Source organism: Toxotes jaculatrix, chromosome 8, assembly GCF_017976425.1.
Source record: "Toxotes jaculatrix isolate fToxJac2 chromosome 8, fToxJac2.pri, whole genome shotgun sequence".
NCBI lineage: Eukaryota > Metazoa > Chordata > Actinopteri > Toxotidae > Toxotes > Toxotes jaculatrix.
The window spans coordinates 13052959-13069707 of NC_054401.1; the positions used below are offsets into that span (position 1 = coordinate 13052959).

Consider the following 16749-nt stretch of genomic DNA (forward strand, 5'->3'; position numbering starts at 1 on the left):
AGCCATTAAATTGAAAGACTCTCCGTAGACCTTTCTGATAAAACTGTGGCGAGGCATAGATCAGGGTATGAGTATAAAGCCTTTTCTAAAGCTCTGAGTGTTTCCAGGAGCACAGCAGCCTCAGTAAGTGTGAAATGGGAGACGTTTGTTATTCTAAGAGAGCTTCAAAAATCCTCTGCAGAGATGGGAGAACCTGCTGAAAGGACAACCATCTCAGCAGCACTCAATCAATCAGGCCTTTATGGCAGAGTGACTAGATGGAAACCACTTTGAGTAAAAGGTGTGTGACAGCACTCTTTAAGCCAAACAGTACTTAAAGGTCTCTCAAGGACTCTGAGAGTGTGAAGAAAAATATTCTCCACTCTAATGAAACAAGAACTGAAAACTTTTAAACAGAACCCCAAGCTCTATGTCAAACACCAGACACTGCTCATAACCTGCTAATACCATCTCAACATCATGCTTTGGGGGTGCTTCTCAGGGCAGTGACAGGACACTGGTCATAACTGAGAGGATAAATGCAATCAAATACAGAGAGGTCCTTGAAGAAAAACCTGCTCCAGAGTACAGGTGACCTGAGAATGAGGCAACAGTTCACCTTCCAGCATGACAATGACCCAAAGCATAAAGCCAAGACAATACGGTGGTGGTAAAGGGACAAGTCTCTGACTGTCCTTGAGTGTCTGAGCCAAAGCCCAGACTCAAACCCCAACAAACTTCTGTGGACAGAGCCTGAGATGTTCTAACAGGATGAATGGGATAAAGTGCCCAAATCCAGGTGTGCAAAGTTTGTAAAGACTTGCCCAACAAGACTTGAAGCTGTACTTTTAGCATTATGGGTTAATGAGTGTAGACTGATGGGCAAAAATGCATCAATTTACAACTAAACCTACAACACAGTAAAGTGTGCACAAAGTGAAGGGGTCTGAAGTCACTGCATGCACTTACATAAAACAAACATAACTGCACATTAATGAGCTAATGCAGTTAAAGTGAACAAAACATAATGTAGCCTCTTAATTTATATCAAAACATTGTAAGAATGATCAAATAGCTGACAAACAGCTTAAAGACAGACATCTCAAGCATGCAGCGAATTAGTGGTGGTTTCATTTAATCATCTTAAATCAAAAAAAAAAACTGTTAATCACATGAAATGCATAATACATTAACTTTTCAGTCACACATGCTGTCAAGAGCAAAGGAAGAGCAACTGTGTTCAGGTTTATCCCTTCAATACATTAAAATGTGCCTTTAAACCAGAGTATTACAGCAGCTGAAAAGCTGAGTATGATGCATCATTCTTACAGTGATAGAGGTCAACAACTCAAAATTGAAAAATCTGAGCATACAACTCTTAGGACAAACTTTTAATACAAAGATACTGCAGGAATAATCTTGTGTACGCATGATTAGCAATTTAAATACTGAGTGATACAAGACATTCACCCTTAGTTCAGGAAAATTATTTAAAAAGAGGCAAATCTTGTGTTGATGAAAAGGTAGCATATTATTATTTTTCCTGTCTTCAGAGGAGACATACATTTGGCACAGGAACTGATTCTGAAAGCAGCATGTCGGCATACATGCAGAAATACATTTTGTGTCAAACCCAAGTTGTAGGGAACTCAAATAGTTCATACTGATGTGTCGTAACCTCTCTGCCAGTATCTTAAAGCTCCTGCGTGTTCAGACGATGCCTTAAAAAAGGGCGGCGTCTGAGGAGCTCTGCCAGCAGTTTTTTTTTTTCAAAAAAACATCACACAGTACCTTCTCAGCAATATTATAGGACTCTATTGTGGGCTCCTCAGCGTCATCTGGCCCTGGAGCGCTTGACAACAATTGTACCAGCTACCATGTCATACACAGTCCGGTTGTGCTGAAAGAACAGAAGCGTAATGAAGGCCGGGAAAAAGAAGGCTATTGAAAAGTTCTTGTTCAAAGCTCGGACAGTTGATCTGTAGAGGGAGACAGGGACAGTGGTTACAATACAAGATGTAAAGCTGTAACTGGTTGCATTTATTACGACACTGCTGAAGGATAACCTTTAAGATGAACTACTCACGCAGACAGAGAGACATTAGTTGCTGGCACTACAAGCACCCTGTTCGGCTGAACCAGAACTGATGAGTCACATGTAACAACTCTGAGTCCAATGAGAAACTTCCCTGGAGTGGCTCCTCCTGCTCCCCAGATACACACAATCTAAAGGGAGAAAGGCATAGGAACTGTCACTTAACTACATGGCGGCTTTTCAACAATTTACAGAGAAACAGCCTGTTAAGCTTAAGACCTCATTTTTACCTGTTTTAGAATTTGGGCGACAAAGTTTGCCAGAAAACTTTACAAGTGCTCACCTCATAAAAACACACTAGTATCCGGTACACCAGCGCAACAAGCATCATTTTCTGCAGCTCCTCCATTGATGTGTCCTCATCTATTTCTTCCACGATGAAATGCATTGCGAACTTGGAAACATCCCTGAAAGGAAAAAGAAAATATGTCTACAATACTGATCCAAACTGTACCTCAAATTAGAATTTTGTTATGATTTTTTTTAAAGGAATGAAAAACACAGGCATCATTTCACCACCACCATTATTACCACTAACATAAATTAAATAAACTCACTTGATTCCACTGAGGTGCATAATACTGATGATTATGGTTGCTTTGATGAAAAACAAAATGAAGAAATCCACCATCTCAGCCATGAGTCTCTGAAGAGGTGAAGGAATGCTATACTCTCGACCTGGTGAAAAGCACACCAAAAAAAACAAAAAAAAAAAAACAAAAGCAAAGTCAAACAAGCACAGTGCAGAACATGGCCAAAAGTATGTGGACCCCTTAAAATTTCCTGGACAATTTTGCTCTCATTCGACCACACATTTTAAGTGGGTTAGGGTTAGGGTTAGGCTATGGCTCATAGTCAGTGTTCCAGTTCATCCCAAAGGTGTCCAATGTGACAACAAATACTTAAAGGATTTATTATTCCCCCACCAAAATTATATATTATTACAGAACAGTATTTAGACCATAATGGTATAATTTACAGACAGTGTAACAGGACAGTTATATTGTTTATAATCCTGCAATGGGGATGCGGTCGGGTTCTTCCAAAACCAAAGAAGGACAACAATTTCTTTATAGACCTAGCTTTGCGCATGGGGACATTGACATGATGGAGCTGGGCAGGGCTTTACTTAAACAGTTGCCACAAAGATGAAGAAAGTACCTTTTTGTTTATAATATCATTATCTATCGTAGGATTAATATTTTTCCGTAAAGTAAAAAGTGGACTAACCCAATCCATAAACCAGAGCCAAACCAAAGGTACGCAAACGCATGTAGGCAGGGGAGTCCATAAACTTTCGCCCATGGAGTGTGAATGCTGTACGGGAAGTTGGGGTGGTAGCCTGTAAGTTTACATTTAGACGAACTTAAACTGAGCAGTCAGCCTGAAGCCAGCAGCTTTTACCTGGTCTCTGTGCATTTCCATTCTCCTGCGGCTGCTGCTGCGGCTGACCGTGCACCGCAGCACCGCCTGCAGCTTCACCTACCCGGCTGCTTGGGGCGGCGACGGCAGCAGGTGGGTAAGGCGACAACGGAAGGCCAAACGGACTATTGTACCAGTGCTGGGAGTTGAAATCAAGAGATGTCGTCGACGTCCCGCTGGATGACTGTAAATAATGAGGGCAGGACATGGCTGACGCTGCCAGCCAGCTCTGCCAGTTCACATATCCAGTGTAGTACTGCCACATCCACGCCTGCAGCTTCTCGCAGTACTCCGACGTGGCACGGCTCTCACTGGCGCCCTTCTTGCCTTCGACATTGTTCTGGTTGCCTGTTCTCTGGGTAATCTCATCAACGAGTGGATTAACTTTGTTAGCACAAGGTTTATCCTTTTCCTCTTCGACTTCCATGTTTGTATTTTTTTGGTCAGCCATGTTTGATGATGACGGCGCGTCACGTGCAACGTCATTCGGGATCATTTCATCGGGACGAAAATAAGGTAACTGTAAAGTGGACATTAAGGACGATAAACATCATTGTTGAGAAGTATACTGTTTTATAAGTAATCAAATAGTTTGTTACTAAACATATACAAATTCTCACAAAACTCTTGTCCATTTCACGACAAACTGTGACCCCCGCCTTTTCCGGATTCAGTGGTACTGTCCAATAATTCCCTGCTATTACAACAGTTCGCCGCAAGAGGGGGACATTTCTACGAGAGAAAGGCTGGACTGCAGTGAGATTATGGCATTTGAGGGCTTCAGGTTCACATTATGTAATAATTCAAATGAGCAAATAATGCAGCACAACGTCTCATAATGTTACCATTGGATTTGTTCGAATGGGATCACCTCTAGCATGATTAATTAGCACATTAGAGATTAGTCGATGATTAGACCGTTATTGTTGCCTGGATTTGGAAACAATTCTAATTATTTATTGCTGCAAACCTTTGCTGGTTTGTAGCTTCACATAGGTGGCTGCTGGTCAGACTCAAGCAGTTTGAGACACCACTTTAGGACCTGATGAGGCATGTTGTTATTATTTTTTATGTATTGAATTATTGCTGTTTTGTCAATTATAAGATTAATCACTTATGACCAATGGACTAATTTTATGTTTTGTTTTTTAAATAGTTTTACACAAAATAATCATTATTAAGACAGTATTTATTTATGCAAAGCTACTGGGTCCTTTCAACAAAATAGCCAAGTCAAACTAGAACAATTTCTAAGAATTCATCTTCTCTACAAACATGGTGTGATTGTGTTTAAAGAGGTAAAACCATTTCAAAGGAGGCCAGCTTCCTGAAGCCAAGTAAGCTTAATCCCTAACAATAGGGTATTCAAAAATCTCAAATGAGTTTTGGGAGGGCTCAAGGTTCTGCACAGATCATCTCTTAGATGACTATTTGCATATCTTTGTTTGGATTTTCATTTTTCATTAACAAAAAAAAAATAGTAGAAACCAAACAAAAACATTTTGACAAAAGTGTAAAGCTTAAAACATGCATATGTTCCTGGGACATATGCAAAATGCCTAAAACAATGTTTGTTTGTGTGTGCGTGCATGTGGCGTGGTCTTATATAACATGGCACTCAAGACAACGAATCAGCTTTTCATTAGTCAGTACTCATTGTTGCCTGAGCACCACCCGGGGTCACAATCATTCACTAAATCCTGGAAATCTTTTGGAGGATTTGGGCCTCAACCTACTGCCCCAAAGGACCCTAATTAAAACAAATTATGTGCGCTTGCTTGAACTCCACGTCTGTGCATCCAAGACAAGAGGCCTGGCACAAATGAGAGGTCACTGCTCTAACCCCAAGCAGGGATTTGGCCTTCCCACCTCCTTGTCATTAAGACGGCTGCTCTGATACTAGAGCATGTTGCTTTTCCATGTTTGAACAAAGGGCCTTTGTACCACCCCCCCACCCCCCCCACCAAACTTAGTTTATAGATTGGGAGCATGACTTTGAACCAGTCAGGCGTTCCTTGCTATAAGATGTTACACAAATGTTTCATTACACAATGTGCTTACCAGAATATGGCAAAAAGTTTTAAAACGGGCACCTGGCCATGGTATTCACATCCATGCTTCAACTTTAAAACATGCCCTGTGAAACACTAATGGGGGCAGCACTGGACATTTCTCTAAAGTTTTCAGTTTCTGATTTTATAACTTCAGGCTTTGAAACTAGTTACCATTAGCCAAAGCTGAATGTGCTTTGTTTTACAGAGTCTTTATTCAGGAATTCTGAACCATCACCTGCCCTAGCAAGTGCACTCACTACCAGCATTTAACAATGTCTCCCATAAAGGCAGTGGTTCATTTAGACAATGGGCATGCCCAGTACTGAACATTTAAAAACACACAGACTAGGTGCACCCCAACAAAAGAAAACACTTATTCATTCACCACTATTACACAGACTGAAGTATCACAGTTCAGACTTTATTGGCACATTTGGCAATATCTCAGTGCATTTGGTAATGGAACAGGAGGTCCATGAGCAACAATGTGGATTGTGAACATAAATGAATTAAGCCTTCTCATAGGTCCTCACTGCAACAACATCATCCATGACACATTTCTGTTGAGACAATGTTCAAATGTTAGAAATCTTATTGTAAGAATACACTTAAAAATGCTAACCAAAAGACTTAATGTCAGGAATTCATACTAAATAATACATGGTCTTAATATAACAGCTGCTCAGTTAATTAGTCAACTACTTACAGCTGTTAGTTTTCCGTCTTGAATCTCTCGTTCCAGTGTCGTTGTCTTTCCATCCCACGCCTGTTTCTGCACCAGTTTGCCATTCTCAAAAGTGATGGTGGTCTGAAAATCCACGTGAGATTGGTCAGAAACACCATAAAGTAGAGTCTATAAAAGTAAGGTGAAGTGTTTGCTAAGACAAAAAGATGACCCACCTTGGTCTGTCGGCCATCTGCAGTCGTCTCGTCAAATTCTTCGTTTATCTTGAATTTAATCTCTGTGGTCTTGAAAGTACTCTCGGACTTCATTGAAATAACCCCAGCATCATCCACGGTGATCACCAGGTTAGGCTTTGCCATGTTGCCCATTTGCCGGGTGGCGAAGCCCACACCTGCAACACAAAGAGGCTAAATGAGCATGCTGTTTGTCTGTCTGTCTGATGGCGCCATTGATGCAACTTATCCGCTTAGTTAGAATTTACAATCCCCAAGTTTGTAAACTATAATATAATAATTTAAATACAATTCAAAGTGACCTTACCAATTGCCTTCATATATTCATCGAAGTTCTCGCTGGAAGCCAGAGTCCAGGTTCCAACAAACTGCTCAACCATGATGGTGAAGTTGAAGCGCAAGTCTGCTACACAAACTCAAGGTGTTTCAAGGGCGAAGCGCAGAGAGACTGACTCCTGCAGCAAACTTCATATTTGAAGCCTGGTCGAGCACGTGTCTGATCCAAGGCCACCAATCAAGAGCAGGTGCTGAGGTTGCCACGGAAACGGGCGGATTAGGTGAGGGGGGGGGGGCGTGTCTTTAAATCAGATTTTGATGGTGTGTTTGATGAGAGAGAGATGTGGGGTGAGTTTTAGCCCGGGTCTGCTGACTTCAGCATGAATTGGGGGCAGGCGACAGAGTGCTGCAATAATATGACCTGATGGGATTTTGGTGTGTGGCCGCACGTCGATCCTGCTGGAGGAAAGATGCAGAGAAATTTCCTCAAGAACTACAGTTAACAAACATCTTCAGCAGCCAGATACGTGATGCGTTATTTTGCAAATAAATATCGTTCACGATTTAGACATAATAAATAACAGTAAACACAATAATCAAATAAAACCCCGAAAAAGGTAATTAACAATTTATGATGGGTCAGGGAACTCATCAAAAACCTCGTTATAACTTTGCACATACACTCTTTTCTTTGTGGTTAGACTACTTGATCAATCAATTGGTCGATTGACAGAAAATTGATAAAGAAAATGGTTGTAGCTACACAGTTAATGTCACATTCCAATGTAGTTATAAGGTCTTTCCCCATAATTTCATCAGGAGGTTTTATTGAAAATGAACCACCTTATATGTGCCCGGAGGTTCCACAAATATAACTTACTGCTGGAACACCATCTGCTCCCAAACATCACTTCTGTTCTGGCTGAATACTAGCTGTAACCAGTAGATGGCGCCTGTGAAAAGCAGATGAAATAGAGGCTCTGCTAAAAAAAAACTGATGTAGGTAAATGAAGCTGACTTTACAAAAACTACGGTAAAATGGATTTTCCTTCACATTTAGTAATTTCTTAGTTTATTTTAATATACTTCTTTACATATTGCTCTTTTTTTACAAAATTATTTTTGATTCATTTGAACACTTGCAATTCATTTACAGTTGCATTGCTTGACAACTAAAATTGCAATAGTATGGTGTGTTCAAAAATATTTTTGACAGGCAGTGCGGGCCTATCAAAAACAATAGCAGAAAACAATCAGGTATCAGTGGATTTATGTCCAAATGTCAGACTGGCATGTACTGCCTCCCAATGGTTTCAGCAATGCATTACAGTAGGCCTTATAGTTGGCCTTTTAAAACATAAGTAACCCAAAGTACTAAAGAGAGTTGAAGCTGTATTTGAGAAAAAACATGCAAAATAAAAAGCTTTCTCATTCGGCTGTCTGAGGTTTTATCCCAATCTAGTTCAAGACATTTATGTAATGAGACAATGTGTCTTGTGCAAGGGGTCAACGAGTACAGACCCCACAGCTTTATGATAGATGAGCTTTCATTCATTTACATCTTTATTTATTCCATCTAAATCCTTCATTTGAAAGCCTGCGCAATGCAAAATGCAGATAGCGACAGAGTTTTGTTCATCTAAATTAAATAAGTAATGTATATAATATAATATAATATATATAAATGCTTATTTCACAAACATTTCAGTGGGGTTTAATATTGAGTTGACAGAAGAGCTCATGAGTGCAGCTGAGTGCTGATGAATGTCTCAAGGAGATCAAAGTGGAAACGAATCGGACCGAAATGACTTGAGATGCTCAGAGCAAATCAGATTCAGATCAGATGAGTGCCCTGTGACATATCTCCTCAGTGGATTAAAATGGATTGAGTTGATACACCCTCCTCCGACTGCCTCCCACCATGCGATAGTTTCACATTTGAGCCTAAAAGTCTTTCAGACATTATTTGAGAGAAAAGTGGTGCTTTATAAAATCACTTGAAACGGATTTGTCACTGCCTGCAAGTTTTGAAACGGTTATTAAAGTATGAAAGCCTAGAAACAAAAGAAAGTAGTGAGGTTTGATGGCAAAATGATGTTAAAAAAAATCAGCAACAAGAAACACATTTCCAGTAATGAGCTAGGTCGTCACCGCCTTTGCAAACTGTGCTTTGTGCAGCAGATAAATGAGATCTGTACACAGGCCACCATGCAGTTCCTTTCTGAGATTAACCACTGGAATAAAAAAAAGCATTTGGGTTGGAGATGATGACATTTAGCACCTTGTAAAAACATTTCTATTCTATCATAAGCCAAAAATAGTTCAAACAGGAATAGCAAAGCTCTTATGGTTGTATATTGGTTACTTATGTAAGCAAATCATGGAGCTGCTGACAGTGGGTGCAGTGGAGTGCCCATTTTTATCCTACGATGAAATCACACAAGAAAACATTTTGTTTGCTTCATGAGTCACTATGGCACCAGGCTCTGCGTGCTGCCGTAATTTAGTCCTTGTGTTTCTAAGTTTTGAAGAGAAATGCTGACTTCTGTTCATATTAAGTAAACTCTCCATAAGCACTGATATGCCCTTTGAAAGGTGGATTCTTCCTTTTATCAAGGCAGAACTGTGCTTGATGTATTATGCAAAATTAGCCGTCATTATGAAAAACCAGAACAACTGGAATCAGTGTATGCGGTATAGGAAGAGCTTAATGAGGCTGTCACATGGCTGCAATATTCATTTCATGGTCCAAATGCATTCATTATTCATTAACTTCAGTGACAGCCAGCAATGATGTGATTGTCAGAAGAGGCCGGGCTGTGAGATATCGTGGAATGTTGTTTACCGATCCAATAAGCCGATTACTTGTTGTTCTGTCACCCGGGGTTTCTCTGCGTACATACAGGTGCCATCCAGCAGGCGCAGAGCCCATCTAATGAACATGAACTCAGGCACAGAAAAGTCCTTTCCTCCTGGTTTTCATCAACACTTCAGCCCCCATTGATGGGAGAACAGTGGCTGTGGACAAAAGCTGTATATACTGTACAAACACAGCTCTGACCGGCAGCACACTGACTCATTCTTCAGTGTGTGTGAGAACGGAGGGGGACCCCTTTCAGCTCCTTTGTGTTGGTGTCTGTCAACAGTGTAGTTGGAGGCAGAGCTCATTGTGGCGGCCAGTGTTTCGTATTGACACAGGGCCTCGTTCAGCTTGTTCCCAGGGTCCAACCTGAGGACTCATGAATAATGGAGAGAGGATCCTCAGGGCCAAGGTAGCTTGCAAGTCTGACTGGGCTCATTATAATCTTTAAACTGAAGCTTTATATGTCAGCAGGTAAAACTGAGGTCACAGCTGATCTGTGTTGACGGTGAACTTTGATGCCACCCTCTGCGGCCAGCGATCTCACCCTGTGAGAGTCAGGCAAAGGGAAGGTGCTTCATTCAAGTGTGAAAAATAAAAAAGGGCACAAAAGATTTTAATTCGCACCTATTTCCAGATCATGGGAGACTTTTTCATTTTTCCATCTTGTTTGAGAACATTTTATTGTATTCTCTCCTTCTAAGGCTGAACTGTCTTTTCTATTCTGAGTAAGCCTGTGCCTGAGGTAGGGGATAAATCTCCATGTAGAGATCTACTAAAGCCTTTTAGCAGTGCCTTTCATGTGCTGCAGTTGATACATGTCCATAATCTGTTTACTTTTTGAATCAAATCCCACAAATGATTTAATCATTTTTAGAAAACCTCCTGCTGGTTTGTGCTGGTACCCAAAAATGTGTTTAAATCGATGGAGATGAATCATGATGTTCTTTTGAAACATTTTTCTTTAAAACGTGTTTTTCAGGTCATCCCTCTCAGTGGATCAGATTTTAAAACTAAAAGTGTGCCCCGAGAATCCTTACAAAAAAAAATCCATGCAGTAAAATACAGATGAATTGCAAAATAAACAAGTTAATTAAAAAAAAAAAACTCTTGCCATTTTTAAAAAGCAAGAGGATGAAAATCATATATTAAAGTTTGATGGGTAAGAGGGGACCACTCAGATGTGGGTGTGCGCCACGCCTTTGGCACCAACAGGAGGCATCACTTCAGGTCTGGTTCCCAGCAGGTCCCAGCCATCTGCTGAGAGGCTCACACGACCTGAGCAACGTGCCCTCTCCTCTTTGCCTTTTTACACGGCTGCAGGATGAAGGGAAACCAGAGGCCAGGGTGGGCGCCGACTGTTCTGCACAGCCAGGATGAAGAGTGTCTGTGTGTGTGTGTGTGAGTGTGCGTGTGTGCATGTGTGTGTGTATGTGTGTGTGTGAGGCGGAGGTCAGAGAGGTGCCTCTTGCTTGTGTGCTTTGAGCTTTTTCATGCTTCCTGCTTTGATCTTCCCTCTCATCCCTTCATCCCACACGCTCCCTGCGCCTCAGGCTTCTGGTTTGCAGCACACCGACAGTAGGGGGGGGGGGGGGGGGGGCTGCCTTTCACAGAGACACTGCTTGTTCTCTCAGTTCAGGGAGAGGTGCAGGGAGAGCTACACATGGGGTGCAGCCACCGGGTGCAGAGTGCAGTGGGCGGAGGGTTCACCAGAAGCTAAAGTGATGCATACTGTACAGTTCTCTGCTACTCTTTTATGCTCTCTTAGATCCCCCAACGGTGGGCTGGAATTCTTGTTTGAAAAACAACTGTCACAGTGCTTAGAGGATGGCCTCCTGACCCCTTACAACATGGGAAAGTGTACCCCTCAGCTGGTAGTTATATAAAGCCTGCCAGAGTCATGAGAATCCATGATAAATCACTCGGCTTGAGGCCTCTCATGTCTCCCGGTATCTTACATGGAACCATTATTTTATACAGGTCACTATAACGTGCCCTGTCTGCTTTAACTTTTGTATTGGCTGTGTTCAGTGTGTTTCCATGTAATCAATGGGGCAAGAAGTGATAGTCACAGAACAGAATGACAGTTGTCATGTGAATATGTGTCAGAACCCCCCCAAAAAAAGCCTGATAATCCTCATATAACCCCAAAAAACACATGCACAGAGTTCCCCCCCATACCCCACCTGCTGAGCTAAGACTGGGAAACACAGATGCGAAGGCACAGAGCAGAACCCCTAATTGAAGATTAATTGGAAGGGGGAAGCACTTACCTTTATTTGGACATGTGGTAAGTGTTAGGCTGTGACAAGCAACTCAACCATCTCAGCAGATGACTGCACTTAATATTTCATGACAAACTTTTGGAGAGGGCAGAGTTTTGCAGAGGGGGTTGGGGGAGGGATGTGCTGTGCAGCTCTGCAGCCAAATAACCAATACAGTTCATCCCTTTCAAGGACGACAGGGATCATTAATATCTGTGACATCTCCCTGGTAAACTGGCAAGTGCTCTCTAATCTTTCCTGTCAATTCAAATCATCTTTAAGTTAAAAGGACACACGACTGTGGAGTGAGCTAGGCAGCAGTAGAAGCATGTAACAAGTGTAATGTAATTAATTTTTTTTTTTAACAAATCCTGCTTAGACTAACAAAAATCAAGGTCAGTGATGCAGTTACGTAGTTTTTCTATAATATGCTGGCAAGGAAAGATTATCAGAGTGATGGAGAACATGCTTTTATTACTGTCAACTTTTCAAAGATTTTAATTAAAACTATCTAAAGACATCAGATGACATTAAAGACTGCAGTCTATCAAATCGTTCTATTCATGACAAATTGAAAAAATTGGTGAAAAACGACAAAAATGCACAAAGCATGTGAATAATGGAGTTAAAAATAATGTACAGATGCAGATTGAAATGACGATGGAGCAAACGGTGGGACTTGGTGGGATTCTGCATGTTTATGCATGTTTGTGCAAGTGGGGCGAGAGAGAGACAGAGAAAGAGTAAAGGGGCTGTGCTAACAGGCTTTCTGCAGATCACTGGCAGTTTGACTGCAGTGGAGAGTAATGGGGCTGGCAGGGCGGAATCAATTACTGGCCACAACAGATTTTCCCACAGGTCGGAGCTTGGGAAAGCAGTACTTTACTGCAGCGCAGACAGCTGGCACAGAGCATCCACTGGGAAAGGAGCCGGCTCACAAAAAAAAAGGACAGTTTTTTTTTTTTTTGATAAACTTGTGACACACCATAAATAGGCTCTTTTCAATTCCTTTCTACTTTCTAAAAATATTATTTGTTAAAGTAACTAATCAGATTTTATTCCAAATTGCAGGAAAATAAAGGGAAATAGGCAAATAAAGAAATGCTCAAAACCCACCAAAAGCCTTTGGCCTAGGTGTCTGAGGTAGTGTAAGGCAGTTACTCATAACACAATAGTTGATCTTCAGAGACAGACCTGCTTTACAACACAGATTTCCCCTGGCAGTGACTAATCATGTCAGTGCAGAGACACACATTCACACATACACATACACATACACACACACACACACACACACACACTCACGGCAGAAAGAAGTCATTATAAGTTTTCTACAGCTACACTTGACTAATAACTCATAAGGCCAGTGCCTGAAAGGTTCCCTTTGCGTGATGTAAAGCAGGAGATACATTTCAATTAGAGCCCCCCCCCCCCGAACCCTCCTTCCACCTTACCTCACACATACACACACAGACACACACTCCATTGATATGCAAACAATGTTTTTCCTGTGGCAACACAATGTGTGGCCTTAAAAGTAGCTTGCTCCGTGGTCCTCCATTCTCTGTGTCAACATCACGTGCTGTCTCCTGTTGCGCTTATTTGGGAACCAGTCTTATGATCTGCCTTCCCTCCATTGTGGACTGTGGCATAAGTTAACTGGTAATGGGCAACATTCTTGTAAACCTCATGAACAATACAATTGTTAGGGGCCATTGTGCAGAAGTGTGCAACATTATGGAAAAAAAGGATGAAATATATTTTATTTATTCAGGTATGACTCAGGTCTTTTTTTTTTTCAAGCCCGCACATGAGCTTGTCCATATCAGAGTTCAGTATTTGCTTGAATCTTTTTTGTTCATGCCCTGTAAATGGCAGCCACTGCTGAGATCCCGGTGTCAGTATTATGACCTGAAGAGCTATCCTCTAAAAGAAAAAAAAAGACAAAAAAAAGCTTCTGCTAAACAAAGAAACAAGGAAGTCAGCATATCCTCCCTGGATTTACCTGTCCCAAAAGTGCTGCCAACAAAGGCAGGAAAGAAAAGAATGAGATGGGGGGGGGGGGGGGGGGGGTGTATTACAGCCAAACAGTGGGATTGGATCTCAGGCCTGGTCTGGTCCCTGCCCAATATAGCGCCTGGGTGCTGACTGGTACCAGAGGGGACAGGCAGGAAGCTCTGGCCCATAGGATAACATTGTTGTATGGAAGCAGTGTAGGAGACATTTCCCTCAGTCAGACAAGCTATTAAGGACCAGCAGCAGCATGGGTGGCATTTTCTTACATAATATGTCATAGCTCGTGTTTATATGCAGCAAAGTTCATACCTTTTTATATGCACCTCCACTCTATCTGAACGAAACATGAACAAGGCATGATCTCACACACACAAATGTGCCCCTAGATGCCTCCACCTCACTCCTACACGCCTCTCAACATACACACACACAAATGCAAACTTCACAGCAGCAGTTGTTGAATGACAGGTATAAGATGTCAGGATGGTGTGCACACAGGATGCAGGCACGGCTGCGAGCGTCGCTGTTGCCGACAGCCCCAACGGTTGACATAGTAAATCAATCCTGATGGGAGGGTGGGTAGGACGGAGGTGGAGGGGGTGGGGGTCCAATGGGACTGAGCCGGCCTCTGTCAGACACACTCAGCCACTCAGCCAGCCAGAGAGAGACTGTCGACGGGTGGGAGAACACTCGCCGGGAAGCGCTCACACGGAGATTGAGTTACCACGGAATTAGATCAGGGCTGTGGGAAACAGCACCTCCTGAACACACTTGCACACTCTCGGTCACACACACATAAACACATGCAGACACACCAGCACACACTCAGGCCGCACTCTTGCACACAAAGAGTCACTAAGGGAGACCTAAGGGAAGATTGAGGAAGGCAGCTGGGCACACGCCAGTTTCAAACAAATGCTTGCTTATACCTCTTAGCTTCCTGGCACTGGTTTGAGAGTAGTTTCTCCCAATTGGTGCCAGGTTAGACCTGGGGTCAACAGGCATTTTGGCATGCTGTTCAAGTTATTAAATGTAAAGTTAACATAGAGAAACAGGGCAATCACAGACAGATGAGTTCAAATCAAACAAACTCAAACAGAACTGGAAACTTTATAGAATTTATATCCAAATTCATCAAACGTCAACTGGGGTGGAGGCTGAGAAAATGTTGTGAAGCCACAGGTGAAAAGTCAAGGTTTTTGGAAGGAGAATCATAATTATGTTTAAAAGGCCACAGGAATGTCAGCACTAATGTGAAGGACCTTGACAATCAGGTGTGAGGAGTGTGGATTGTGTCTGCTTAATGGAGACCACATGAACCTGCCTGTCCTGTAGACCTGGTGCCACTGAGGAGCCCTATTACCATAATAGTATCCTAAACAACACTGAAGTTATCCCAAATACACTCAAGATGCCATTCAGCAGAGAGTCATGGAGAGGCCATGTATGTTTTAGTCTGGGGTGAAGAGCAAGGGGAGGGCTTGTACTGATAGCTGAGCTAAGATCTGTATCCAAATCTGTCCCACTACCACTAAAATTTCTGGATTGAAGAGCAATGCCCATAACAACGTGAGAAATCCTGTCCGGGATGGGAGTATGCAGGCCTCTGGTGTTTTTCAGTTTTGGGTTACGCACGTTAAGGCCTATAAATTGACCAAGTGGGTGCATGGGAGTGTAGAAATGCATGAAATGGGTGAACGTAGGCATGATTTTTAGTGAAAGTGTGTGCTGACAGGGAGGGGAGGGGGGGTGGGGGGTCATCCGTGTGTGTGTATGTGTGTGTGTGTGTATGGTGATAGCGTGAAAGCTCATCCACACTCACTGCATCAACAGAATGACTGAAGCTTGCACATTGTATCTGTCACCGCTGAAACCCCTCTGACATTCTGGGAGCAGCGTGTTGGCCTGCAGTTGCTCCCTGGAATCAAGCTCTCATCCGCACTTGTCTAGCTCCCAACGCACCGAGTTAACAACTGACCTGATGGACAGAGCAGAGAAACAGCTGCTCCTCTACAAGGTACTGGAATGGAAGGCAGCAGGGGGGGTCTCGCTCCCACTGATAGCCTTACCAGACATGTCAGACTCAATGCAGGAATTATCCCAGCCTCAAGTGTTGTCAGTTCCCAGACCTTGCATCCTTGACAGAGAGAAAAGACTGACATTTGACTACTGTTTTTATAAGAATAGTGTTATGGTATTTTATGTGCTTTATATATCTACGTACAGTATTTGATGACAAGAAATATTCAGATTATCTACTGAGGTAAAAGTATCAATACCGCAGTATGAAAAGCCAGTACAAATAAATGTTATGCATTCAGATTTTTACTTGAGTAAAAGTACAGATGCACTGGTGACAAAAATGCTACACTGCTGGATCAATAATATTGATGCTACAACATGTGAGCAATGCTTAAATGACAGAGATAGCTAAGGTGGACCTGATTTTTACTACTGTTTTGTTATGTAAAATCTTCTAAAATCTGCAAAATGGTGAGTTATCATAATAAAAGCCTAAAATGGAAAAACCTGTGTAAAGTACAAGTACCTCAAAATTCTAAAACAAAAGTAAAGTACAGCACTTAAGTGAATGGACTTTCAGTTACTTTCAACCTTTGTTGAAAGTAGCTATTTAGTTAATCCAACTTTTTCTTGCAATGGCAATGACAAAAATCTACTCATTTAACTTGATAAAAAAAATAACAAAAACAATGAAACGTGTTTATTTATCAAAACATTTGCCTTGAATTACATTCAGATACACTTGTACATACAGGCAGAAATATCTGTATCTCTGTGTCTCTTCCTCCCTAATACATATTAGAAAAACAGCCAGAAGGAGTCAGTTACACAGTGGAACATAAA

The 16749-nt window shown here is 42.0% G+C and overlaps 2 protein-coding genes across 2 annotated transcripts; both read right to left on the reverse strand.

The window, feature by feature from the left end:
• Window positions 1–1108: 1108 nt before the first annotated feature.
• Window positions 1109–3949, reverse strand: LOC121185381 (protein FAM8A1-like). The gene is made up of 5 exons (XM_041043428.1): window positions 3479–3949; window positions 2632–2752; window positions 2358–2481; window positions 2066–2205; window positions 1109–1958 (listed from the first exon to the last, which is right to left on the reverse strand). Exons 1-5 carry the CDS (start codon window positions 3945–3947, stop codon window positions 1814–1816), a joined length of 999 nt encoding a protein of 332 aa, XP_040899362.1. The 5' UTR covers window positions 3948–3949; the 3' UTR covers window positions 1109–1813.
• Window positions 3950–5950: 2001 nt separating this feature from the next.
• fabp4b (fatty acid binding protein 4b) lies at window positions 5951–6930 on the reverse strand. Its single transcript, XM_041044395.1, has 4 exons — window positions 6776–6930; window positions 6451–6626; window positions 6257–6358; window positions 5951–6110 (listed from the first exon to the last, which is right to left on the reverse strand). Exons 1-4 carry the CDS (start codon window positions 6846–6848, stop codon window positions 6060–6062), a joined length of 402 nt encoding a protein of 133 aa, XP_040900329.1. The 5' UTR covers window positions 6849–6930; the 3' UTR covers window positions 5951–6059.
• Between the last annotated feature and the right edge of the window lie 9819 nt (window positions 6931–16749).

What these genes read in the sequence shown, in the direction of transcription:
- LOC121185381 (XM_041043428.1), bottom strand. Translation starts at nt 3,947, where the DNA reads ATGGCTGACCAAAAAAATACAAACATGGAAGTCGAAGAGGAAAAGGAT. An exon ending in TGGAAATGCACAGAGACCAG is followed by an intron (nt 2,753 to 3,478) that starts GTAAAAGCTGCT and finishes GCTTTTCACCAG; the next exon opens with GTCGAGAGTATAGCATTCCT. An exon ending in TACTAGTGTGTTTTTATGAG is followed by an intron (nt 2,206 to 2,357) that starts GTGAGCACTTGT and finishes TTCTCCCTTTAG; the next exon opens with ATTGTGTGTATCTGGGGAGC.
- fabp4b (XM_041044395.1), bottom strand. Translation starts at nt 6,848, where the DNA reads ATGGTTGAGCAGTTTGTTGGAACCTGGACTCTGGCTTCCAGCGAGAAC. An exon ending in CAGATGGCCGACAGACCAAG is followed by an intron (nt 6,359 to 6,450) that starts GTGGGTCATCTT and finishes GTGGATTTTCAG; the next exon opens with ACCACCATCACTTTTGAGAA. An exon ending in AAGACGGAAAACTAACAGCT is followed by an intron (nt 6,111 to 6,256) that starts GTAAGTAGTTGA and finishes TTGTCTCAACAG; the next exon opens with AAATGTGTCATGGATGATGT.